A 25093-nucleotide genomic window follows, 5' to 3' on the forward strand; every position below is an offset into this window, starting at 1 on the left:
ACTGCAAGGAAATAACATCGGAATAAAACACATGTAACTCAGTTACAATACAATTTAATGTTAGTTATATCTCTATTATTATTCTTTGGTACTTTTGGCCAGTATCCGAACTCTACTTTGTAAATATAAACTGTTACTATTCGAATACTGCCCTAAGTTGCACACACACGTAAATATAGGTACAGTTGTTTGACTACTAATAACTCCTAGGTGGGCAATTCTTTGGCTAACCCTCAACCCACTTATAATACGAGTAAAATGTCTTGACCTGTAAAAAGTGTACTCTTTATACAATTTATGAGTTACAATAAGGGCTACCTTTAATTTACTTACCGAATAGTGCTATGCTAATACAGCTTGAGGTCCGGTTGTCCAATAGACTGCCTAGCGGGTTACCGGGGCTCCGGCTCGTAAAGCTGGAGTAGGAACGAGGTGGTTTTTAGTCAGTAAGAGTCTGATACTCCTTCTCGTTTCGCCGAAGGTTGGAGAAGTCGATAGATGATCCCCCTCCCCCTCGAAAAAAAACAAACTATCGGACACTCAATTTTTGACAGCTAAAGTGATTGGACAAACAGACTTCAAGCTATATTTACTACCGTCTGGTGAGTTAAAAAAATGGTAGCCCTCATTGGAAATTATTTTAATTTTCCTCTTGCATTGTTATCAACTTTAAACAGACCAAGATATTTCATCCGTACTGTAATTATTTTTTTTAAATAGGTACATTTATTTCTCTTATAGGTACTTAACGTCAAAATAACATAAAATATACATATAAAACTATGAAAATGGCAGAATTCAGGGCAACACAACTTAGTGGCACCTTTTGTGTATTTTATTATTAAAATAATTTAAATTTATGAGCGTGCAAAATAATGAAAAATAATAAAAAACCTTCCATGCAAATGGCTACACAACCAGAAAACTACGTATTGTATGTGCATTGCTAAACAAAAATAAATTTAAATTTTCAGTGACACAACCATAACAATCATTCCATCACATTAAACAAAAACAACTTTAAAAAATAACGCTCATAATTAAAGTGCATATTATTATTTCTAATCGTAAAAAATATTAAATAAAGCAATGGAATTAGTTACATTTTTGGTTTAAGGGAATTGTTTGACAGTTTAAATATAAATACAATATAGAATTAATTAAAATATACAGCTTACTCACACACGTAAAATTTTCAAAGAAGCTCGTCTGGTTTCAAGGCAAAACGGAGCTCATAATCGAGAGCTGTGTGACGTCACATGAGTAAGCTGCATTTTTTTATTATTGTTTGTACCTATATTTCACGATACTTAGTTTTTACACAAAAATCCAGTACAGAATAGTTCTTAATAATATTCTTCTTCATTAAAATAAGAATAACAACAAATGGCACTGACACGAAAACATAATTTAACAATAATTTGGTTTAAAAACGGTGTTCTTTTGTTGCGTTCATTAGTACGAGTAGGTTTTTACACGAAACGACCTTAGAACTAGTTGTCCATTGATAATTCTTTTGTTATCGATTACACGGAGTTACGTTACCGATACTAAGTTTCATTGTAAGATTATCTGTACGTTTGTTACATAAAAACGACTGAACAGATTAAGATGAAGTTTAGCGAACAAATAGGAAACATGAATGGACTGACACATTATATTCTTAAGCAGTGTTAGAGAGTTATTTCAATAGTGTTCCTTGTTCCTTAATCTCAAAAAAGTACTGTGGCGATACTCTAACAATCTCTGTTCCCTAAAGTACCAATTTGTTTTGTTTTTTCTAGTACTCTAGTAACATTCAAGAATTTAAAAGCCATGTACAAATACAATTTGATTACTTTCCATAGAAAATCTCATATATTGGTTACAATTCCGCTTTGTAGGTTTCAACAGCTACAGCTTTCAACATAATACGAACATAATAACCCTGTCGCCACAGGCTGCGCACACGCACCGGACCGTGACGTCACACGCGTCACAGGTTTTACGCGCGCACTCAATGATCCGAACGAAGTACAGTAGAACTCCAATTATCCGAATTAATGGGGACCGGGACCCATTCGGATAATCAAATATTCGGATAATCGGATTTTTTCAAAAAAATTGCCATTGAAGAGAATAAAAGCTACGTTTTGATATTGCACTATTTTTTTATTGAATTAAATTGCGGGGGAAGTCAGCGTAGGCACAACGGCAAGTTAAGACAAGTCAAGTCAAGACTTGACAAACACTGGCTTCGCGAGGGGGGGGGAATAATAGCGCACTTAGACTTTTTTTGACAATTTTTGTGATTCGGATAATCGGCGATTCGGATAGTCGGAGTTCGGATAATTGGAGTTCTACTGTAATTTCCTTTTGTTCACGTGCAGGCCTGGCATTATACCTATACGTATAATTAACCAGTAAAATACAAAGAGAAATAAGCTTGTTGTAGACTAACGATTAGTTTTAATAACTGTTGATTTATAAATAATGTGGTCCCACACTAAGATTTTTTCTTTTGTCGTGGATGCGTTTAATAGAAAACTGTTGAAGGCAAAACCTCCGTAACGTCGGTCACCGGCTTGCCGTTTAAAGTGTTAAAAGGATACACATTACAGCGAGAGCAGGAACAATAATTTGTGGATTACACAAAGAGTTATTCCGTGCGGGAATGAAGCCTTTTTTTTATGACGAGGGGAAATCTTCATGAGGCGTCTAGCATTCTGGACATAAAAGACTAGGGAGTGTGGGAATTTTACCTCACTTAAACCACCTTCAGTACCTGTAAGGGCGGGGATGCAACCTACAAGACGTTGCTCAGCAGCTGGTTTTCCATCCACAGCGTCAAGCGTGTATTCTAAAGTTTTTACAATGTAAGTTAATATTAACTTAGCTTTCAGTCTGCAACGAACTTATGTATATGTATTTCTCTAATTATTTCAGAACTAATTATACCATCTGTTGTCTCTCTGCTATGAAGGTCTTGTCTGTGAAACTGAATACATTTTCGGTTCATTTCAATGCAATATGTTATTATATTAGAGCCTATTGTTTTAGCAGTAAGGTCGAAATTCGTTCCACCAATTAATAAACGCAACAAAGAATAACCGGTCATTCTCAGATAAAACTTAATGAACACCAATAAAAAGTAAAAACTATTTAAATTACACATACAAATAAATAACGAATAATATGAGAATCCTAATAAATAAAGCTAAAAAAGCAACGCTTTAAAACTTTAAAATATTTAAAAACAAAATTACTTTTCTTTCAAAGCGTAGGAACACCGTCTAATGACGTCACAATTTCGAGTAAAATGAAATGCGAAGTGTAAAGTTTGCACAAAAAGCAACCCTATGTCTACGCATTACAGTAACGATTTCCCTAACACCCTGAAGTCTATTTATTCACAAATTATTAGGTTCAATCATTCCTAAATTCAATGGCACACTCATTCTACACAGGAATGCTACATACATTGACATTATATTAAAACTAAGATAAATAAAATTATATTTTAAAATGCAGTACGATTATTTTCTTTGGGATAATCACTTTTTTCAAAATGGCAAGTCACATAGGAGTAGCAAAGATAAAATTTTAAATATGGCGGCATCGCAACTGGTTGTGTAAAGCTTATAATATCTATAAACAAGTAGAAAATGTTTATTACCTAGATAATAAAAAACTGAAATGATTATTTGTACTTAATAGAATTACTAATTAAGGCACTTGCAAAACACACTAGGCAAGCATTTAGAAAAATATATTTGCAAGAATTTCACACGTCATTGAAAACCAGACAATATTATTTCATAACATACTCTCAATGAAATGAAACATCTGAACAAACTTAGAGGTCACAGTGAATCAATAAACGCTGCATAACTTTTGTGCTAATTTACCGCCAAAAGTAATGTCACATTGACAGCTATACATAAATGTCAAATGTGTTTTTTTAATTACGCAATGATATGCTGTTCAGTCAGCCAGCTGCGATACTGCCACTATTGACCATTATTATGGTATATCTTCAACACATTCATTTAATGTATTTTACCCCCTAATATTTTGTATAGGAATCTACCCATTGTACAATAACTATGTTTATTTTTTCAATACACCTAATGTGTTTAATTTTATGATATAAAGATAAAACATTTCTTGTATTCAATATGTCGAATGGACGTTTTAAAACATTATAACATTAATTTAAGTTAAGATTAAGAAATTGACATTATATATAATATTGTCTCGCATGTAAAGCTTGAAAAGCACTTAGGAAAATATTTTAATGGGCAGATTCCATTAAAATTTTATTATTATAATGTATGTACTTAGCGAAGAAACCTTTTATCCTACAATTACGTGTAAGATTCTACTTAATATTACATTAATAATTTAAAAAGTGATGTTTTATCATAAGGGTTGTCACTCATTGAAGTTATTATTAAATTAATGATAGAATTATTAATAAATTGCTTTAGTGATGATATGGGATGTTACAACCTTTGTCAATAACTCGATCACCTTGTATCATTTGCGCGTATAAGTTATAGTGCCTAAGTAGAGTAGAGCAAGTAGGAATTTAAATGTGACATTTATTTTAATAGATATTCATACTAAAACGTCAAAATGCTACCATTTAATAAAGAATTGAAAGGTAAAATTTTTACTATAAAATCTATGACACATTTCAAGACATCTATCAACAGGTAATATTACCAACGAGGATAAACTTGACAATATCCTCAATTGTACATTTTCTGTCATATTTTTTTACTTTGCTTTAGCACTTAAATGGCTTCTAACAATACTCGACGCTGTTCACCACTCCTGCAAATTCGATACATAATGCACTTTTAAATTTTAGGGAACAAAGAGTAAAGATCCCTAAGAAAATGAGGTTCCTCCAACCAGGCGATTTTCCTCCAATCATGACTAGTGTGATTTCTGCCCAACTATTGTTCGTTGGGATTTTTCACTACATGCGAAGTTCATATGTGCTATGTAGGATTTATGACGTCATCCGTTGATATGATCGTCGATCGTCTATGTGCGACTTCTGTCACAAATTAGTCTCTTATGTATGATTTCTCTTCAAAACAAATGTTCTACAACATTAACCATGAATCAACACTGGTTTATTGCGAACGACACGAGGATAACTCGAGTTTCTACACACAACACCTATTACACAGAAATACAATAATATAACAGTCCACACACTACAGTACTAGTAACTTTATAGTCTATATAATATTGATCCAATGGTAAAAACTTCGTGAGTGACAACCTCCTTAAATATCCTTTGGTTTCTAAAATGCTGAATCTTATAGTTATTGTGATTTTAACGACACTGAGGGATGTTGTCTATAAGAGACAAATCCCTAAAATAAATAAAAAAATGCTGCTAATGTAGTTTTCTAAAAATCACGGTTTTCTCACGTAAATTAATTGAGAAAAGCTCTACTAGTTTCGAGTCACAGACATAGTTTACGTGAGTAAACTGTGATTTTTAGTTAATTTAGTATGTCTCACGATAGTTATTATAAAAATATGTAATTTTCTACCTAGAGAAAGGTCAAACCACAAAAACTAATCAGATTATTTGAAATGTAACAGCCACTATACAAAAATGTACACTATTGTATGGGTATTGGGTTCAAATTACTTCAAAAACACTGTCGCTTTTTAGAAACCAAAGCTTAAGTCTCTGAATTTTTTTTTATAAATAAATGAATGATACATAAATAGCGAGAAATATAAATTAATGATATCAATATACTACATCTGGTGCTAAACACTTCAACAGATCTAATGCACCAATAACAAGCAAGCACTACTAGGGCGGGCGAACAAAAATGCACTTTTAAAAACTCTTCTAGATTGCTAGAAGAGTTTTTAAAAGTATAGTTATAAAAATACGGTTTAGAATTGTCTAAACCGTATTTTTATAACTATAAAGTCTTATTTCATGTTGTACTGTTTGTGCAAACGATGAAATGTTTCTTGAATGTTATTATTGACGCTTTTATTGCCTTAAGGACTGCTCAAAATGGAAGCGCCTTTGTTTTAAGAACACACGCAACGATACACATGTTTATTTAAAGTCTAAAATAAAACATGCCCCACAAAATTCACAGTATCTTACATGACTGTATAAAAATATACAGGACTTTTTTTTAAACCGACGTCATCGCACGCCTTATTCATTCTACTACGAGTAACATCATAAAATGAGTTCGTAACAAAAAAGGTTTAGTTACACACGTGTCGGTGAATACATTGTGTCAACACGTGTGCGACCTTTTTTGGATTTAAAACTTTTTTGTCGCAAGACGGTCCGTCTTTTGTTTCGCGCCGTATTTGTGACCCGCCCCTGTTGTAGTGCACGCTTACCTTAATGTTTGAATGAAAACCATGTTCTACTTATCTTTCTCAGTAGTCAATAGTTCCAGAATGTCCTCAGTAGACTTACTTTCCTTCTTGAATTTCTCCATCTGGTCTTTGGGCACCGTCTTAATTAGCAACATCTCGATGTTCCGCCTCAGACGCTTCAGCGGTGGAAGCGTCTCGTCCTTGCAAGGAGTTCGGCCCATACCCTCCAAGGACTCGATGAGGATCTCATCAACGAGCCTCTTGTTGAACCCTGTCAGAAAAACACATGTTACACATTTTTCGCGACTCAACAGCTTATTTACAAAGCTTATAATAGTCCATAATAGATTAGAATTGAGCCCGGCCACCACCATTACCCAACGCATAGCTAACGCCCGCAAATTCTTACGTAAACAAACATCAACCTCCATTTCCCGATAACCTACATTTACCCTCCGTCACCGACCAACACCAAAAATTAACAACACAATGGAAAATGAACTCACTCACGAAATTATTACTCATAATGTATACCACGTCGGAAACTCGTCAGTCGTCATACAACGACGAGTTTGTTCTCTAGAATAAAAACCATGATGATATAAGCTATGCAATGGACAACGTGCCAACAAGTCTGCACTTCACATAAGCACACAAAACTCGGTACACAGCACACGATTTCGCAACCCAGTGAATAAATACTATAGTGCTTCGTAAAGTAATGTTTGTTCGGTTCGATCGCACTTGCATTTTCAATGACGGCGCATTTGTTATTACGACCTTGTTACTTCGATTAAATTCAATGACCTACGATGATGCGACCTGAATGGAAACGCGTTGATGTCTTATGTACCAGACAATATTATTAAAAGTCAACATTAGGTTTTCAACATTCTGCCAGTCTGAAAATGACTATGAGCTGTGCACGTATTTTCGATATGAGCTCCCGTTATGGCGGACACACTAAGCAATGTACTCCACACAAAATAATAATAAAAACAGTGCCAATATTATGAGAGTAGTGTAAACAAACTCGTATGAAAGAAAAGTTTACGCACCTAAGTATTTGAGTTTTTCTTTGGTTGCGATCATCGTGAGCAGTAGAGCCAACAGGAACCTCATGCGAGACAGAGTCATCGACGATTCCACCTCTATCTCTTCCTCGCCTTTCTTGGACCTTTTCTTTTTACCTTGGGCGGGCTCAACGGCAGGAGTCTCTGCTGCGGGCGCTGGCGCCGCTGTACATGTCTTTGAGTGCACATCCAGCTGCGCTTTGAGCTTGTAAAAAGAGTCGCAATTAGAACACTTGTAAGGGTTCTCCTTACCGTGTATTTTACGCATGTGTGTTTTCATGTGTGGTAGTTGGGAGAAGGACATTGGGCACATTGGGCAGGGGAATGGTTTCTCTCCCGTGTGACGTCTGATATGTAGCATAAGTGCGTTCGAATGTGAAAAGAATCGTTTGCATATTCGGCACGGGTACGGTCTGGCTCCCGTGTGCGCTCGCCGATGTACATTTAGTTGGGTGGACTGTGTAAAGCGTTGTCCACACTCTGGACAAACATGGGGCCGTTTCTTCTCATGGGTGCGCATGTGTTCCGTCAAATGACCTTTCAAATTCTTATTGCAGATCGGGCACACGATCCTGTGCCCGCCGTGGCACACCTCGACATGGCGCCTCAGAGAGTTATGGAGCAAAAACTCTTTCCCACAATACTGACAAATGAAATCTTTGAGTTTCAGGTGGCTTTTCACGTGCATGTACAGGCGGTTGCGACAGCGGAACGACATGCTGCACAGGGTGCATTCATGACGCCCCTTCACCATGTGTTTCTTCTCATGCTGCATCAACATGATGTGGTAACCAAACACTTTGTTACAATAAATGCATTTGAATGAATTCTCAGCTTTTGTATGAGTGTCCAGATGTTTCTGCAAGTTTTCTTTCACTAGAAATGGTTTGTCACAATAGTTGCAGATGAACAGCTCTGTGTCTTCTCCGTTGGTCTTGTGGTACAGGTTGGTGTGATCCTGCAACTTTTGGGGGTTCCAGAATGCCTGGCGACATTCACGACAGTTATATGGTTTCATACCGAGGTGAATATACATGTGTCTGCGTAAAGAACATTTTCTGTTAAATGTTCTGTGGCAGATATCGCACTCAAAATTCAATAAGTTTAATATTACACCATTTTTCAATTTCACATGCCTTGGTTTAGGATATGTAGGGTCTTTGTCTTTAGATTTGTTACCAGAATCAGGACTTGAATCATTTAAACAGTTGTTGTCTGAACCTTCCTCGGATGAGACGGACATCTCCTCTGATATTTGATATTCATCATCGGATAAGTCTTGAATGGTTTTATTTTGGTTAGTTAATGCTATGTCATTGTTATTGTCTACACGCACTGGTGGAGGTGAACTTGATGGTACCGGCTCAGGAGACATGTCTTTACCGTTGGGCCGTTCTTTGATCATCAGTTCCCCTTTCAATATACTGTCAATGAGTGTCATGTCACATTTAGATTTCTTTTTAATACGGCCACATTTTGATAGCTGAGGGAGATCACTCTCTGGCACTTGAATCTTATTTTTTGGTGGCTCAGTAACTGGACATTCATTTTGTTGTATTGGTTTGACGGGCACAGGAGGTTTAGTTATAAACTTTTCCTTAAGTTTATGTCCGTGTTTCAATATAAATATTACTTTTTCATCGGGCGTCATGACCTTGCGCGAGCTCGGTCGTTTCATGACCACATCACTTTTTTTTAATTGAATATTGTTCCTTGCACTAACTGGAGCCTGCGGTTCATCACTAGCCTTGGCTGGCTCCGTGTTTACACTGTCACTATTATTATTTTTCTTCGACTCCGATTTTTTCGGACCTGCCAACGATTTTTTAGGTTTACGACCTCTCTTCTTTTTCGTAGATGCACTTTTGGGTGCTTTTAATCTACTCTTTACGTTAGCCATAGTTTTGTCTTATTAGTAAGCTGTACTATATTACCGGTTACAGCATGAAGCGATAGAGACCCACCACCAATCAAGAGGAGTTAGTAATTAAACGTCTTTGCTTGCGCGGGTGAAGTTATTAAAGAGCGCGCTTCGGCTCGCCGTACTTACATGCAGTGGAACGTTATTAGCATTTCAATAATCACCTCTAACATTACGCGGCGTGTAGATAACAGATTGTTTGCACAACGATGCTCTACTAATGTGTGAAGGACGAGCCTTTTGTCTTTATAATAACGAGAACATCGCCCATTACCTTGTATCGAATATTACACACCAATCCATCGCATCGCGTTTGTTGCACGGCTCACTATACTACTCACGTCATTACCAATAAGATTCCAAGTACACCATAAATATTTATATTCACAAAACACTGCAATGCTAGTAAATAAACGATACGAAATGATGAACAAAATTAAAACTCGACTCTTGAGAGTGATTAATTAACTGTGCGAGTGAGATAGCAGATGTAAGTTCTGTCAAACTTAATGAGATAGTAGCGACATCTAGATCACCAATGAGGAAACAATCATAAAAACCAAATTTATTTACGGACTCACTCTTTAAATCTATTTACTTTATTTATCACTGTATTTATCAAACTTAATGTAAAATATATTTAAAATTTTAGAGCTATATCTATCCGCTTTATAAAATTTTTGTGCTCACTAGTAGCGACATCTCTTGATAAATTTTGTAAAACTTCACACACGAGTCTTTTAAGGCAGCGTACACACTAGTAGGACTATGTAAACATTCGTAAAAAATAAAAGTTATCTTTACATACAACTGCGTTACTGCGCGCCCGGGCGGTAGCAGTACTCAACACAGAAATACAATTTTGTTTAGCACTGCGTCCAATCATGGACCAGATTATTTATAGACTCCGACCGAGGCAATGCGTACATACTGGTGCCATTATTCAATCAAATAAGGCAGGAGGATGATCATAGACCTTGGCATGATCGAAAATATTTCATTTACCACCTTAACTGGAGGTAATAAAGACGATTAAAAGTGATAAAATCTAATTGGAATTACATACTGGGTCTATTAAAATTCATTGCTTGTTCATTAACAAGTACAATTGCCTCGGTAAGATACATCAAATCCAATGTTAGATTGTTATAGGCGGTTTGGTTTCGAGTCCTTAAAGGACATGAATCATACTTAGTACTCAGTTATTACTCATTTTTAATAGGATTTAGGAGTTCTATAAGGTTTCTGTTCTAATAATTCAGTTTCTGTCACCTAGCCAAATTGTTTAATTTCTCGATATTGTTTTTGGGTTTGCGGTTTAAAAATGTAGTGTTTTAGAACCAAATCTTTATGCATTTCGCTAGATATTATCTTAAAATATTATCTAACAATACTTTTAGTTCTTATATTTAAGTAATTATACCATCTACACCTACTTACATACGGTGTTCAAGATTTTCAAATGCGTTGATGTCTTTCCTAAACCAAAGTCAGCGACTATTGTAAAGACATCAACGTTCTAATTGTTTAAAAAAACAATGTATCGAATTAATGCTATACCTATTCTATATATGTATAGATTTGTTTGATTGTTAAACAATTGTGATGACAGAGTAGAATATGATTGCCACCGTACTCTTCCCATGGGACCGGGGAGTCTCAAGAGTTGAGGGATACAAATTTGACGGAATCAAAGCAATATGACTATGGTGGCTATGCAACCGACTGCCGTACAACGTGTAGCGGATTCGATTCCCGACAACGGAATAACTCTTCTGATCCATAAATTGTAGTTTCGGGTCTAGGTGTCGTCATGAAGCGTGGAAGTGATGGTAAATCCTCTTATGTGTAGGGAGCTCATAATCCTATAGGTAGCGTGGACTGTTCCTGCCACGGGCTGGTGTGTTGATGATGATTAACAGATTTGATTAATTACTTCAGGCGTTGTTTTTAGACCTAATTACGATGTTAGTTTAAGATAAAATTAAAAATACTCCAGACATGATGTATTTCTGATAAGATCACTATGTTTACCTTTTATGAATTTAGAGCCTTGATATAAACATTTCTTCATACTCATACGAAATTTTTTTTGAGTGAGGAAAATCATCCAATGACTTCTCTCTCCTTGAGCGAGCCGAGAGGGAGTGTCATACTTACTGATTAATAACCACCCCGTTCCTTCTCCTGCTTTTCGAGCCGGAGCTCCGGTAAACCCGCTGGGTAGTCCACAGCTCCGAATATTTGGTGGTCTGGAGGTAGAGGTTTTAAATAAGCACAAGAGACATAGCTTAACTTTTAATTTAAAATTCTATAGTAGCCAAATCCACCGACATGTTAAAAGTAAGTTATTAAGCCACCTACTACTAACGAATCTACGTATCTACCTATTGAGGGCCTTTCTAAGTAAGGTACACTTTTAAGTAAGTAAGAATCTACTTAATAGATAATAAGCTGAACTTTAAACCATGTTTTAACCCTTATCATTCCTTGATAAAAATCCTGTTTATTTTTCGTTTTACTAAGTGGTTCGTGTTATCTTCATACTATGTAGGTGTAGGTGACTTCGACCTCGCTGCCAGATGTTGGGCTCCCCTGGGGTTGACGGCTGATAATAGTTAAAGATAACGAGTTTGATATACACCTCTATAAATAAAAATACATGTAAGTACATAATGTTAGAGATAGGTGCGATTGTGAACGTATTTTATTTGATGAGTTGGATTTTATATAATGAACTTAGTTAGAGCATTTATTTTATTAGTTAGGCAGATCTTGTTTGCAATTGGAGGACATTTTCTTGAGCCGAATTTTTGTGAAGAAAGATAAGTGTAGGTATTTCTATTCTTACCTAATTCTAATCAGCTGGTGGTTACATAGTTAGTTTTATATAAACTGAATTGTTTTAATGATAGCCTGGTTCTTATGTTTATGTAGGTTTATGTCATATTATCTTCAAATCTATGAAATCGTTGCCACATCGCGTCCGTTGTCGTTGCCGTTTCGCCGGTTTCTCCGTGGTAGATAACCTAAATGTTCAAGTAATCAACGTTCATGTAATTATTTAGTTAATTTTAAAGTTATAGTTAGGGTGGAAAATCATTGCTATGAGGGATTTTTCTTTCTTGTATGGCAACCGATTCTCCAATAACGTGTTGTCGACTATACTGCGAGTGACGATAATCAGGGATGGCCATCTTCAGCTAAGCTATTCTGTAATTAATTATCAATTCGAAACATTTGAAGTGAGCTTGATCGCGAATTCACGGTTTTGCATGTCATGTCATGACCAATGACAGCTGAGACTGCGAACGAGCTCATTTCAAATGTTGTATTTCCAATTAGTCCAGTCATTTGGTAGTTTTACCTGGAATGTTTTCCGGGAGTTTTGAAAATTGGTGAATTTATAAATTTGGGTATGCTCTTTTCGAATTTCAACTTTGCCACCTCGTACACCCGCCGCTCGCGCCACCATATTGGAAAAATGGCGCCTAAAAACGGTTTTTAATTAATATCTAGAGTTCCGACGCATTTTACGAAAAAATATACACCTACAAAATTAAACTAGAAAAAATTTCCTACAATGTAAGTATTGATAACTTTGTCATAAGATCAATAGTTTTTGGCGTGCGATTGCCGCAACGTATTATTCATTTGCACCATGACGTCTACAAACAATTTTTAGTGCAGCAACGACTGTCGCAACCGATGGTTGGAGCATCGCTGTCATTGCAGAGGTAAGTCCCCTGTTTGAGGAGTGGCTAGAGAGGCGCCATGGCGTCCTCACCTACCGCCTGACGCAGGTGCTTACCGGACACAGGAGTTTCGGTAGGATCCTGTTTTTGATTGGGCGGGAGGAAACGCCCGGGTGTCATCACTTCGAAGACCGCCCGGAGGACACGGTGGAACATATAACATAACACATATAACTCATACAACATGAGAAACAGGAACCTACCGAAACTCCCCTGTTTGTACAACACACATTGTTTGTAAACGGTTTTTTATTAATATCTCCGTTCCGACGCATTTTACGAAAAAATATTTATCTACAAAATTAAACTAGAAAAAATTTCCTACAATTTATTATTGATAACTTTTTCATAAAATCAATAGTTTTTGGCGTACGAGCCCCGCAAAGTATTATTCATCTGCACCACCACGTGTACAAACAATGTGTGTAGGTTCGGTAGGTTCCTGTTTCTGATGTTATATGTGTTATGTTATATGTTCCACCGTGTCCTCCGGGCGGTCTTCGAAGTGATGACATCCGGGCGTTTCCTCCCGCCCAATCAAAAACAGGAACCTACCGAAACTCCTGTGTCCGGTAAGCACCTGCGTCAGGCGGTAGGTGAGGACGCCATGGCGCCTCTCTAGCCACTCCTCAAACAGGGGACTTACCTCTGCAATGACAGCAACCCACTCTCCAATAAAGTGTTGTCGACTAAACTGCCAGTGTCGAGTGCCAGTAGTGACGATAATCAGGGATGACCATATTCAACTAAACTATTCCGTTAATTCGAAACATTCAAAAGTGAGCTCGATTGAGGATTCGCGGTTCGCCATGTCTATTGGTTGTGAGAATAATCTTAACCAATGACGGATGAGAATGCGATCGAGCTCTCTTCAAATGTTTCGAATTGACAATAAAATTACAGAATAGCCTAGCAGGTGTCAATAGTATTTACATACCACTTGATGCATTTCCAATAATTATTTTATTTTATTATTGAATCTGATCGATCTCGACATAAAGTTATCAGGGTCGACAAGTTTCCTAATTGCTATGCAGATCGATGTATTCCGGGATATAGACGTCTATTTAGATTACGCGGTAAATAGGTAATTTACCTACTTGTCTCTATCTATCTATCTACATATAGGCATCATGTATAAACGTTACTAAGATATTCTTATTTATTTATTTAAAACTTTATTGCACGCACACTGTGAAATTGGCGCAATGAATGCCATGAGCATTCTCTAACAGTCAACTATTGGGAAGTGCAGAATGATGATTTTTATCAAAGGTTCAATGGCCACCCTATCGAGACAATCGCATTGCGTATTACGTAACACGGGGACATCATCCGTCATCATTGTGAGCAAAATGCACATAAAAGCGCTTGCAATCCGTATAACGATCGTTTTAAAGCAATCTGCTAGTTTACGTAATAATAATATTTCATTATTGTTGTTTACATACGCGGACGCGGGATTTTTTTTCAAAAATACGACAATGGCATGGACCTAGTTCATAGAAATTGTTGTACACGTGTCGGGCTGTGAGAATGGCGTGCTTAAACCGGTTTTGGGAAACCATTGTTGTGGTTTCTTCTTTATTAACATGTAGCCTTTTATTAGACAGAGACGTTGATTGAGGTGTACAGAATATACTTTAAGGCTGTATAAAATGAGGGTTTGAATTTACTAACAAATATATTCATCACTAGCTACTCCCGCGCGGTTTTACCACCTCTGCTCAGCTCCTATTGATCGTAACGCGATGTTTTATAGCCTGTAATCTTCCTTGATAAATGCGTTATCCAACACAAAAATAATTATTATAATCGGACCAGTAGTCCTAGAGATTAGCGCGTTCACACAAACAAACTCTTCAGCTTTATGTTCACGACGATCGAATTTCATTTTTATGAACTCAAACGGTGTTTCACTCCCTACATCTTCTTCAGATAAGTTCTTGTCATCACATTCAAATAGTCTTGTTAGAGCCTTAAGGAGATTAAGAAAGCCAACGGGTCTTCGGTAAACCAGCTATAAAAGCCGCCTATACACTCCTATAACACCCAATGACATATATTACATTATACAATGTCATGTAGCGTTTAACCTACCCCGCTATCTTCGTAGCTCCATAAAGTCTATCGTACGGGCCAGCCGTGGCTTTCCCTATTGTTCAGTGACAATAGCACAGTTTGCACCACTGCGGCTCCGAACCGACACGCTTGCACAATTTGCCAAACAATGACATTGTTGGGACCATGTGTTCGTCCCGCCCAATAGGGAAGCGGCTAATTGCAAAACTTTAGGGTTTTATTTGAACAGGATATTTGGCAGACTTGTTTAGAGATTGGTGACATACTTTGTTAAACAAAAAAAAAATACAGATACATAGAATAAAACAAACGTTTTTGACGCATCACTATGTTCAAAATAGACACGCATCTAATTACTTAGATGTAGATACCTACCTAGAATTCTAGTCCTCATAAAAGATTGCCTCGTTGGTGGAGTGGTCGTAAGTGCGACTACCTGTCAAGGGGTCTCGGGTGCGATTCCCAGGTCGGGCAAAATATTACTGGACTTACTTCCGTTTTTTGAAAATTTCTCTCTTATTCTGTAATCGTTCAGTAGTAGTACGGAGTCTGGAAATGTGCCCAGTATAGGTATGGCAATAGGATAACCCCTATTACATTGGACTTATAGCACAAATGGTGAAGAGTGGATGTTGGGTGTACATTGTTTAGCCGTAGCTGCATTACATGTCGTAATGTGCACTTCTGCGGAGATAAAAAGGCGTGACGATGGACCTCATATAAATAACGTATATCGTACGTACATACTACGTAGGTAGTCAATAAATTGATTGACGACTCCACCGAGGTCAAGATCCGTAAATGAGATTGGGAGACTCCGGATGCTCTCGTTAACAATACATGGACCGATGCGGTTGAGCGAACATCTTTGTATGCGTAGAGCGGATCACCTAGTTTCATTAGATCACCAACACATCAACTAACCCCTATCTGCCAAATTTAATTATCAACTTTAATATAAAGAGAACAAGATTGAAATTCTATTTTGATAGCAGTTAGCATGGGGTATGTTGATCTGCTGGCCTCTATGTACTGTTTCTTTTGCAGCCAATGAATGAAGGGAACGTCCCTTTGTTCGTTGTTTTGCAGTTGATTGACAAGGCCGCTCCTTAAATCTTGATAAGTTTTTCATTACTGAATGGGATGATTGAGACAGGCGAAGCGTGGATGTATGATTTAGTTCGGGGGTATCTAGAGAGAGGTTTCTGAATCAGGAATTCGGATTCGGAAACAGGCTGACATCGTGTCCGCCTGTTTGATTATTTTGTATGAAAGCAGAACATTCTGGTTTCCCAAATTGCATTCCTAATTAGAAAACCTAACTGGATACCGAACGTGTGCGCATATTTACACTGTCTCCTACATAGCGCCCAAGTTGTTACCTACGTCATCAACAAGATTATGAAGCGACTGACTAATGGTAACGCAGCATAATCGATACGCCTGCAAAAGATATATTTTTAAACTAAAGGATGTTTAATGAAATATTAGGGGCACCTACCTTCGTGTTACCTACCTACTTACCTATGTAGATACCAATTTGGGAATATACATGGACGGTTAAACCATACATAGTATAAGTTACAAAATTCTTTATCTACAACACAAAAAATGTTTAGAAATCACACAAGTCTTTGGCAATAGGTAGGTACATCTACGACGACTTGCTCAAAATTCTTAAATTAAATGGCAACATTTTCGTTATTTCACGGAAGTTTCTTAAGAAAAAAAACGTAATAATGTAACAATGGCCATCGAGAGTTACAAACATTACAGAGGGAATATTTTGGGACAATAGCTTTAGAAACAATAGGCAAAACGAATATTCGCCGTCTGGTGATTATGCGTGGTGATAGAAATCTTTAAGATGTGGGTGGTAAGGTAGTTATTAGCAAAAACAACTACCATTAATTAAATCCTGGAATCGGGCCCTGGCTGAAATTTAGAAGTATCTACGAAAAGTTTGGATGGCACATCACTAACTACTTTACTGACAAAAGAGTCTTTTTTTCCAAGGTAGTATTATCTGTAACTGCGAACTGCTTAGCAGGTTACCGGGGTTCCCGGGGCAGGAACGGGTTGGTTTCTAGTCAGTAAGAGTCTGAGACTCCCTCTCGTTTCGCCCAAAGCGGAGCGGAGCGGGAGAAACCATTGGATGATTTCTTCCCCCAAAAAGGTACCTAGTATGTATAAAATTTACCACTGACCAAAAAATACGAGACGAGATCACCATCAACGGAAGAAAGGCTACATTTGTTTACAAGTCGCTATCTCCTTGATAAAACTGTTAAACATTTGAATACCAGCGATAAGACATGAGGAGGGTCTGAGTAAAAGTCTATCTATAGTAAACCCATGGATGCATTTGACGAGGTCACTCAACTTCGTCAACAATTTTAAACGGCTTAACCCAATTTTCTTTCCTTAATAACGTCATACTCTAGTTGTTTTGTCGACGGCGCTGATGTCGCTCTTGATAAAAAAATAATACGATGCTTTATGTACCGACGTGCATATTATAGGTGTATGGAAAAATCTAGATTTAGAGCATATGTTTCTAGTTTTAACCTGGAAAATTGCACGTTCAACTTAGAAAGTAGGTATTAAGTAGATAAATGATAAATGGTGTTCTCTAATTCTTGTGACATGGTTTATGTGGATTGGTACCTATAGGTTTACAGCCAAGTCAACATTTAGGTATTTCCATATTTCAGCAGCAGTAATCCCTTTAGTTTCTCCACCTATGCCTCTTAGTGGGCACCTACAGAACACGTAGGTAGTTGGGCTTGAATATTTTTGATATGGTAGGTTGGTGAGTTAAACCTTTAGTCTGAAATTCGGTCTATCTTCTGCTATCTGTACCTACGTAGTTTACACGCCCAACAATTTTTCCTCTTCCAAGTTGCATAACACCAAAAATAAACTTCCATTTTGTAGCAATCCACTATAATTAAGTATGTCTGCGTACTTTTTTCTCATTTTTGTCCTTCACAATAAGCTCATCACGGAGACATTGCGAACGTATTCATTTTCGCTCTAATAAATCGTCCTCTCGCCGATTATCCGGCACCCGCAGTAACTAGGTACTTGCCATCTATCTAGGCACCTGTCGCGAAATCGTCTAGAAGCAAGTATACAATCGACTCAAGCGGGGATTATGTTCCGAAGACTGCACTTCTTATTGTCTTACCTTCCAAGCTTTATTTTACGTTTCGGTTTCGCGGCGAGAGGAAGGCGTTCGCGGCATTTTTTGACAGTTGCATTTTTTTCGCGACAAGGCGCATTCTCATACAGCCTAGTTGAAAGTTGTGTTTGTTTATCATTGTGAGAAATGGTGAAGTTCTGGTGGATGTTTATGTTATTTGCTAAAATTGCGTCGGCTAGTGATAACGAGCTTCCATCTGCAGAGGTGCAAAAAGGTAACAAACTTAGTTTTGGAATACAAGTGGGTATTAGGTTTTGGGTCAATAGACAATTGCAATAGTTTAGCTGTCTCTGTAATTTAGGAATTATTAAAAGTTTTGTTAGTAAAAAAGTAGGAACTTCCGTAATTAGTCGTTTTTAAAAATAAAGAAAATTTTATGTATATTTATCTCTACTTACCTTCAAGCGTTACGTTCAAAAGTACTTTTGAGCTTACACAGGTAGGCAAAGCACATATCCGCACATAAGTATACCCAGTTACCTACCTATTTATCGATAAGCTTTATCATTTATTTTGTTATTCCCTACTAGGAACAAATTGATATGACCTAAAAACATTATTTATCAAGTTATTCGATACCTGTCCTAAAAATATATTGATACCGATCGATTTTTTCATATCAATCATATGATCAAAGGCTGTACCGTACTCACTTAAATAAAGTAATATTTTTAGTAGTTTGAAACTTGCACCTTTTACAAAAAGTTCGGTAGATAACTTAACTATCTGCCCCAATAATTTAGTTCTAGTTTTATGTGTAAATGCCCTAACTAGGTATCTGTTTAAATTAAATACATAGGTACCTATTGAAAACGATGCCAAAGTCATTAGAGGTTCTTAACGACGCATATATTTAAGTATGAATTTTCTCGAACAAAAGGGAAAATACGAAAACAAAGATGTAAACAAATGTTAAACTAGATCAAGAGAAAATCGAAACGTGAGTCACTATCATCAGAGCGACTCTTCGAGATTATACGGTTTACTTTTAAATGGAAAAAGCGCTTCGTAATCACAATATACCCACGATTCACACGCTTTCGCGGTACGTGACCGTCTACGTCAATTTTAAAGTCCCCTACCTGCCTATTCAGTTTAATAGGTGGCTAGACTTTTAAATTAAAATACCACTTCTCCGTGGATTGGATACAAAGATTTGAATTATTAGACCAAATGCACCAGGCGATTTCAAGCTTTCAAATAACTGTAAGTAGCTATGTACCTAGCTACTTAAGCACCCGACCCGGAGCTGGACTGCCTACCGGGCTCCGACTCGAAAAGTAGCTGTAGGAACGGGATGGTTTTTAGTCAGTAAGAACTAACACTCCTCCCAACTCGCCCAAGGCGGGATCTTTAGATGATTTTCCCCGCTCAAAAAACAAAAAAGCTACCTAAGCACTTCTAAAACTTTATCAAAATGTAAACCCAAAACGTAAATCTCATTAATACAAAACGTTTGACGTCATCACATAGCATAGCTCACGATTTTCACGCCTCTGAACATGGAACAATGGAAGAGAAAACTGTAGGATCAACATCAACATAGAATATAATTACACGTTAACTTTCAATTTTATGTTTGCCTGCTCGTAATTTTCCTTTTTATAATTGTTCCATACCGGAATGAGAGGTGCCATTTTCAAAAACAATAAGTCATTAGTCATTACGCTTTTATCTGGAGACCCACCTGCTTTACGTAACTCTTTTTAATTAGGTACTCCGACTCCAAGAAAAGATAAACAATGGCTAGGCTGCCAGTTATTCTGTAAAGAACTTTTATTTATGTCCTCCACAAATTGTTGTTTCGGATCTATAGGTGCTAGTGTGATGGTGTTTGTAAAAACTCCTGTGATACAGGAGAATCTCCTACGTATGGAGCATGAGGCAAAGGGTTAAAGAAAGACACAAATTCAAAAACTATTATCTAACTATGTACCTACGTATATGACGGTATATGTACCTAGGTATGTGGACGAAATTCTATAGTCCCTACATTCATAGTTTATGCCAATATGCTGCAATCGTTGGGTATTAATATAACTACATAATTTACCTAATTTTCTATCTAACGTAGAACTAAAACTATGCTTCACAGAGTCACGTTTCCTTCCTCTGTTCGAAGTGAAGCGATATGACAACCGACCACTGGGAGTTGGGCCTGGCGGTCTACCGCCGTTGACCACAGTGCCTATCGCAGGGGAGCGCTGCTCGTCGCGCCTGGAGTCCGCATTGGACCAGATGAAGCGACGGAAAAGGACACAGCCGAAGAATCTGGACACTCCTTTGGTAAGAGATGGCAATTTTTTGAACCTAATCGTCTCCTACTGTTTTGTTTGTCGAGTGGTTGTAAGCAAGACTGTCAAGCAATAGTCAGGAGTTGAATTTCTGGACAGTCCCAGACCCTAGTGCGTTTTGAAGTCGGTTTAAAGGAAATAGAATGCGTGATGTCTTGTAAAATAACGCTAGAGTAGTCTACTAAAATAAAATGAGTAAGACAATAGAATCAAACTAATTTACGGCTATGATGAGAACTTAGAAATTACCTACCCAACGTCGATACATACATAAATACTAATAACTTTTCTACCTTTGCTAGTGACAAATATCCTTGTTGCAGAGTCAAAGCATCGATCTCAATGGCTACAGTTTGTACCAGCAAATGCGATCAGCTCCCGTCGACATGTACGTCACAAGAATGAGGGTACGACTGCCACAAAATAGCAACTGGGTCAGAGTGGAGAAATGTTACTTCGACCCAAGAAACGTATCCCTGGACACCATGCTTCTGTTCCACGATATAACGATCAGTGGCAATGTGGATCTATACGATGCAAATGACCTGGATAGAGGGCTTCCACCCAGCCGAAGATTGAGAAGACATTTCGCCGAATCCAGGTCCATCGATGGCCCTTTTGTTGACAACTACGCTAGAAGTCGAGGCAGCAACGGCTGTAACATGATCCTAAGACTAAGAAAGGCAGGAATTGGCTTCCACACGAGACCTCTGAACCAACATCCAGGGAAATTCAACGTGAAAACTGATTCAGAATTCGTTGAGCCAGGCTTTATAAGCGTTTACGCATACGGTTGCGAGAAGTATATAAACAGAAACTCGGTTCGGAATAAGGACAATTTGCCTTTGAAGCGACGAAAGCGATCGGATGAGTTTACTTTTGATGCACGACCATTGTACAGTGAGGGAGTGGATAGTAGAGCAGCTGACAATAACTGGGACATTATTTACGAACCGCGAAGTAGGGTCAATTACGAACGAAGTAAATTATTTAGGCCTGACGACGAATTGGACGAAGCTGAAGACATTTCGAGGGAAATGGAAGACATATTCACTAAAGGTATACGAACTCTTTTGACTACATATATGAAGAAAGAACTACAGCCAGCTATCAAGGACACTTTGATGCGGAACATGGGCTATGTGATATCGTATGGCTGAACAGAATAGTTTTCTTTTCTTAAACTTATTAGTGTAGGAAAATAAATTGGGGGAAAGTGATCCAAATTTTAAGAATCGAATTAAAATTGTAGGGCACGTAATTTTATAATGTTTACGATTAGTTTTATACTATTATTGTTTATAGTCATTTATGTAATTACAGTAAAAGTTTTATACATGATTATTGAATTTCTTTTTCTTTTAAAAATCACTGTAATGTGTGAGGAGATAAGTAGTACCTACTGGCAACTTTTACTACGAAATTAGACCTTATTTTAAGTACGACAAAGATACTATTCAACAGTTAATTATATGGGAAGTATAAATAAATCTACATCTATGAATAAAAAAAAACAAAAATGTTTACACAATTCTTTTTTATTACATTTTATAAGCCAACAAATCTAGTTTCAGTCTAAAATCTATCTAATATGTAGGTATCACAGAAATGTATTCGGTATATAGGTATACATGTCTACATTGTCTATTAAACTAATGCTACAGGACATAAATATTCAAGCCACAGATTATACAAAAAAATATACAATGTGATAGGGGTGAGACTTCTAACCCGTTAAGGCTGAGTACTACATCTAATTTTATCGACAAAAGTCGGGGGTCGAAGGGGTCGAATCCCCTTCCCCTAAAAATTATGGCTATTTTAACTTTTTTACTTTTTTTGCTATCAAAGGTTGTATGCGTCGTAGAAACAAAAAAAAAAAATACGACAAACGGTAGCTAATAACCTTGGCTAACTAATTCATTACTTTTTTCATATGTTTGATAATGTTTTGGTGAGAAAAAAAAAAAAAAAAAAAAAAAAAAAAAAAAATCATTTCTGAATTATTTTTACCGAAAAAATCGCTATTTTTCAATATTTTCAGTTAGGGGGGGGTTCAACCCCCCATATTTTTTTTTTTTTTTGTCGATAAAATTAGATGTAGTACTCAGCCTTAACGGGTTAGAAGTCCCACACCTATCACATTGTATATATAATTATAGTACCCATAGATATTACAGATTGTTTTCAAATGCTTTGGAAGTGTGATGTGAATGGTTTGTTTTTGCGAATTATGTTATTATTTATTATAACAGATTTAGACAGACAATATCTTTAACTAATTATATCACACATACATCAAAAGCCAGTGAGGGTCTGGTGTTAAACTGATATAAAAAAAAACATACAGCCACTCAAATATGTTTTGCTGTTAATTTTAAATAACAAGTAAAAAAACAAACAAGCATGGCAATTATGATTATATTATTTATATTCAATAAATAAATTAAAAAGCAACAACATGGTAGGTCAATAAATAAAATATTTTTTATACTTAAAACAACTTATAAACATAAATAAATCTAATAAATTAATATTTAAAATTTTCTGATCTTTGTAAAATAAATAGAAAATTATAAATTAGGTAATTCACTCAATACTGGCAACATATATATTAGAAAACATTTTTTTTAATAATTCAAAAATGGAATTGCATTAAATGGCAGTTTTGGTTTGGCTAGCTTAAAATAAAATAAGTGATGAATATTCCTGTGATCAGTCCCGTGTTTTTAAATCTTAAAATTAATATTTTGTTCTTATTACCAAGTTTTGATAGGTATATGCAATGCCAAATAGATGATGCAACATAATAAATACATGTACAATAAGGAACTTCCATAGATTTCAATATTACACTAATTACACAGATAAAGTTCACTAATAAATAATTCATTGCTCATGCACATACCTATCAACTTGAATTTAGATCTATTTAAATAAAGCTACATACATCAACTCTTGAGTTTCAGGAACATGTGTTTGATTTCATCATACACAGTAAAATGCATGGCCGTAACCAAAACTGCCTTCAACATACTTGGGCCATACCCTTTATATAGAGCTAGGAACCCTTCCATTGTGATGGTCAACTTCAAACAATCTAACAGACCATTGCAGTACATCTGTTTACCAAAAGACTGCCTATATTGCTGAAAACCCTGAATTTGCAACCTCTTTTTAATTAAATCAAATGGATAGATTGCAGTTTTAGCCACAAAACCAGCTATACAGCCAGCTATGATGTTTGCCACCAAAGAGGATTCAATCACAGAATGCATATTTGCTTGTCTTTGGAAAAAAGGTATTTTATTAAATACAGTGTCTGTTAAAAATCTGTATACTGCAAACTGTATGCCAGCATGTGGTGCTATCTGACCCAGTGTGGGGGATAAGCCTTTGTACAAGGCTGCTACTCCTTCAGTTCTTACCATAGACGTGATTGCGTGGGTGAACCCTTTGTATGCCTTTTTCGTCTTCTGTTCAGCAATTAACCTGGTTCTGACGGTGTCGAATGGGAATGATGCAACGGTACCGACGGCTGCAGCCACACCGCCATTGGAAAAGTTTATCCAGTGTCTGTGTGTGTGATAAAACTGTTGATCAGCATTCTGGCATACTTGCGTAAGCTGTTCAAACACGGAGAATTGTAAGACTCCGTATGCTATTGATAGATACTGCGCTGGTACGTGACCACTCCACAATGTCAATATACCTTCCTCCTTCACAATAGAAGACACTGCTTGCAGTATAGAGCTGTATTTAGAACCATTTCGAATAGGTTCAAGTTGTAGTTGAAATCGTATTTTTAGAACGTCCAGGGGTTGTGCTACGGCTCTTGTAATGGCTCCCGCCATACCACCCGCAACCGCGGATTCATAAAGCGAAGTTTTATTGTTAACAATTGATACCGAATGAACCATTACAAATAATATTATATTTAACCGTAACTCGGTTTGTATTTAGTGCAATAACCTCTCCAAAGCTCTCAATGTCAAATCAAACACTGTAATGACAGCTAAATGTCATTTTGACTTACATTGTTGCGTTCAAAATCATACTCGATTCACATTTTATAATGATATTTACTTTCAGTAACAAGCTTCACAGCTAGTTATTGTCATTGCTTTTTATCCGAATTCTAGAATCTAATAAAATAACGATAATTAAGATGACTATTAAGGCGTTGAATCAAAAAGCTTAAATCGCATTTTAACAATAAAATTAAATTCAACAAAAATAAATAATTAAATTAATCTTTATTTTTTCTATCATATGTTTAGCAACTCATTAGCATGTTCACCTCATCTGTTGTAATCCTATTTTCAACATCAAACGTCAATAATTTGACACAAATAGTGTTTTGGGCATGTTGACACACGCACGCCAATGACGTTTGTTAT

At 36.7% G+C, this 25093-nt stretch overlaps 3 protein-coding genes across 9 annotated transcripts; 1 reads left to right on the forward strand and 2 right to left on the reverse strand.

Moving 5' to 3' along the window:
• Positions 1-529: 529 nt before the first annotated feature.
• LOC118272383 (zinc finger protein 846) lies at positions 530-9867 on the reverse strand. Of its 6 annotated transcripts, none has more exons than XM_035588837.2 (3): positions 9632-9854; positions 7422-9248; positions 530-6634 (listed from the first exon to the last, which is right to left on the reverse strand). In XM_035588837.2, the coding sequence occupies exons 2-3, from the start codon at positions 9112-9114 to the stop codon at positions 6411-6413; spliced, it is 1917 nt and encodes a 638-aa protein (XP_035444730.2). In that variant the 5' UTR covers positions 9115-9248; positions 9632-9854; the 3' UTR covers positions 530-6410. The 6 variants fall into 6 exon arrangements, 5 of the variants coding, with proteins under 5 accessions (XP_035444730.2, XP_035444729.2, XP_035444728.2 ...); XM_035588836.2 differs by having other exon boundaries at positions 9522-9854; XM_035588835.2 differs by having other exon boundaries at positions 9487-9854.
• Positions 9868-18242: 8375 nt separating this feature from the next.
• Positions 18243-22034, forward strand: LOC118272384 (uncharacterized). Of its 2 annotated transcripts, none has more exons than XM_035588839.2 (3): positions 18243-18613; positions 20522-20685; positions 21017-22034. In XM_035588839.2, the coding sequence occupies exons 1-3, from the start codon at positions 18526-18528 to the stop codon at positions 21851-21853; spliced, it is 1089 nt and encodes a 362-aa protein (XP_035444732.1). In that variant the 5' UTR covers positions 18243-18525; the 3' UTR covers positions 21854-22034. The 2 variants fall into 2 exon arrangements, with proteins under 2 accessions (XP_035444732.1, XP_035444731.1); XM_035588838.2 differs by having other exon boundaries at positions 18311-18613; positions 20495-20685.
• Positions 22035-22778: 744 nt separating this feature from the next.
• On the reverse strand, positions 22779-24708 carry LOC118272502 (mitochondrial thiamine pyrophosphate carrier). Its single transcript, XM_035589055.2, has one exon. The coding sequence runs from the start codon at positions 24611-24613 to the stop codon at positions 23645-23647; it is 969 nt and encodes a 322-aa protein (XP_035444948.2). The 5' UTR covers positions 24614-24708; the 3' UTR covers positions 22779-23644.
• Positions 24709-25093: the final 385 nt, after the last annotated feature.

Source organism: Spodoptera frugiperda, chromosome 4, assembly GCF_023101765.2.
Source record: "Spodoptera frugiperda isolate SF20-4 chromosome 4, AGI-APGP_CSIRO_Sfru_2.0, whole genome shotgun sequence".
Lineage (NCBI taxonomy): Eukaryota > Metazoa > Arthropoda > Insecta > Lepidoptera > Noctuidae > Spodoptera > Spodoptera frugiperda.

Excerpts from the sequence above, each read along its gene's own strand:
- LOC118272384 (XM_035588838.2), top strand. The coding sequence starts at position 18,526 with ATGGTGAAGTTCTGGTGGATGTTTATGTTATTTGCTAAAATTGCGTCG. Across the intron at positions 18,614-20,494 it reads ATCTGCAGAGGTGCAAAAAG|AGTCACGTTTCCTTCCTCTG; the intron begins GTAACAAACTTA and ends TATGCTTCACAG. Across the intron at positions 20,686-21,016 it reads AGAATCTGGACACTCCTTTG|AGTCAAAGCATCGATCTCAA; the intron begins GTAAGAGATGGC and ends TCCTTGTTGCAG.
- LOC118272502 (XM_035589055.2), bottom strand. The coding sequence starts at position 24,613 with ATGGTTCATTCGGTATCAATTGTTAACAATAAAACTTCGCTTTATGAA.
- LOC118272383 (XM_035588831.2), bottom strand. The coding sequence starts at position 9,336 with ATGGCTAACGTAAAGAGTAGATTAAAAGCACCCAAAAGTGCATCTACG. Across the intron at positions 6,635-7,421 it reads AGAAAAACTCAAATACTTAG|GGTTCAACAAGAGGCTCGTT; the intron begins GTGCGTAAACTT and ends TTTTTCTGACAG.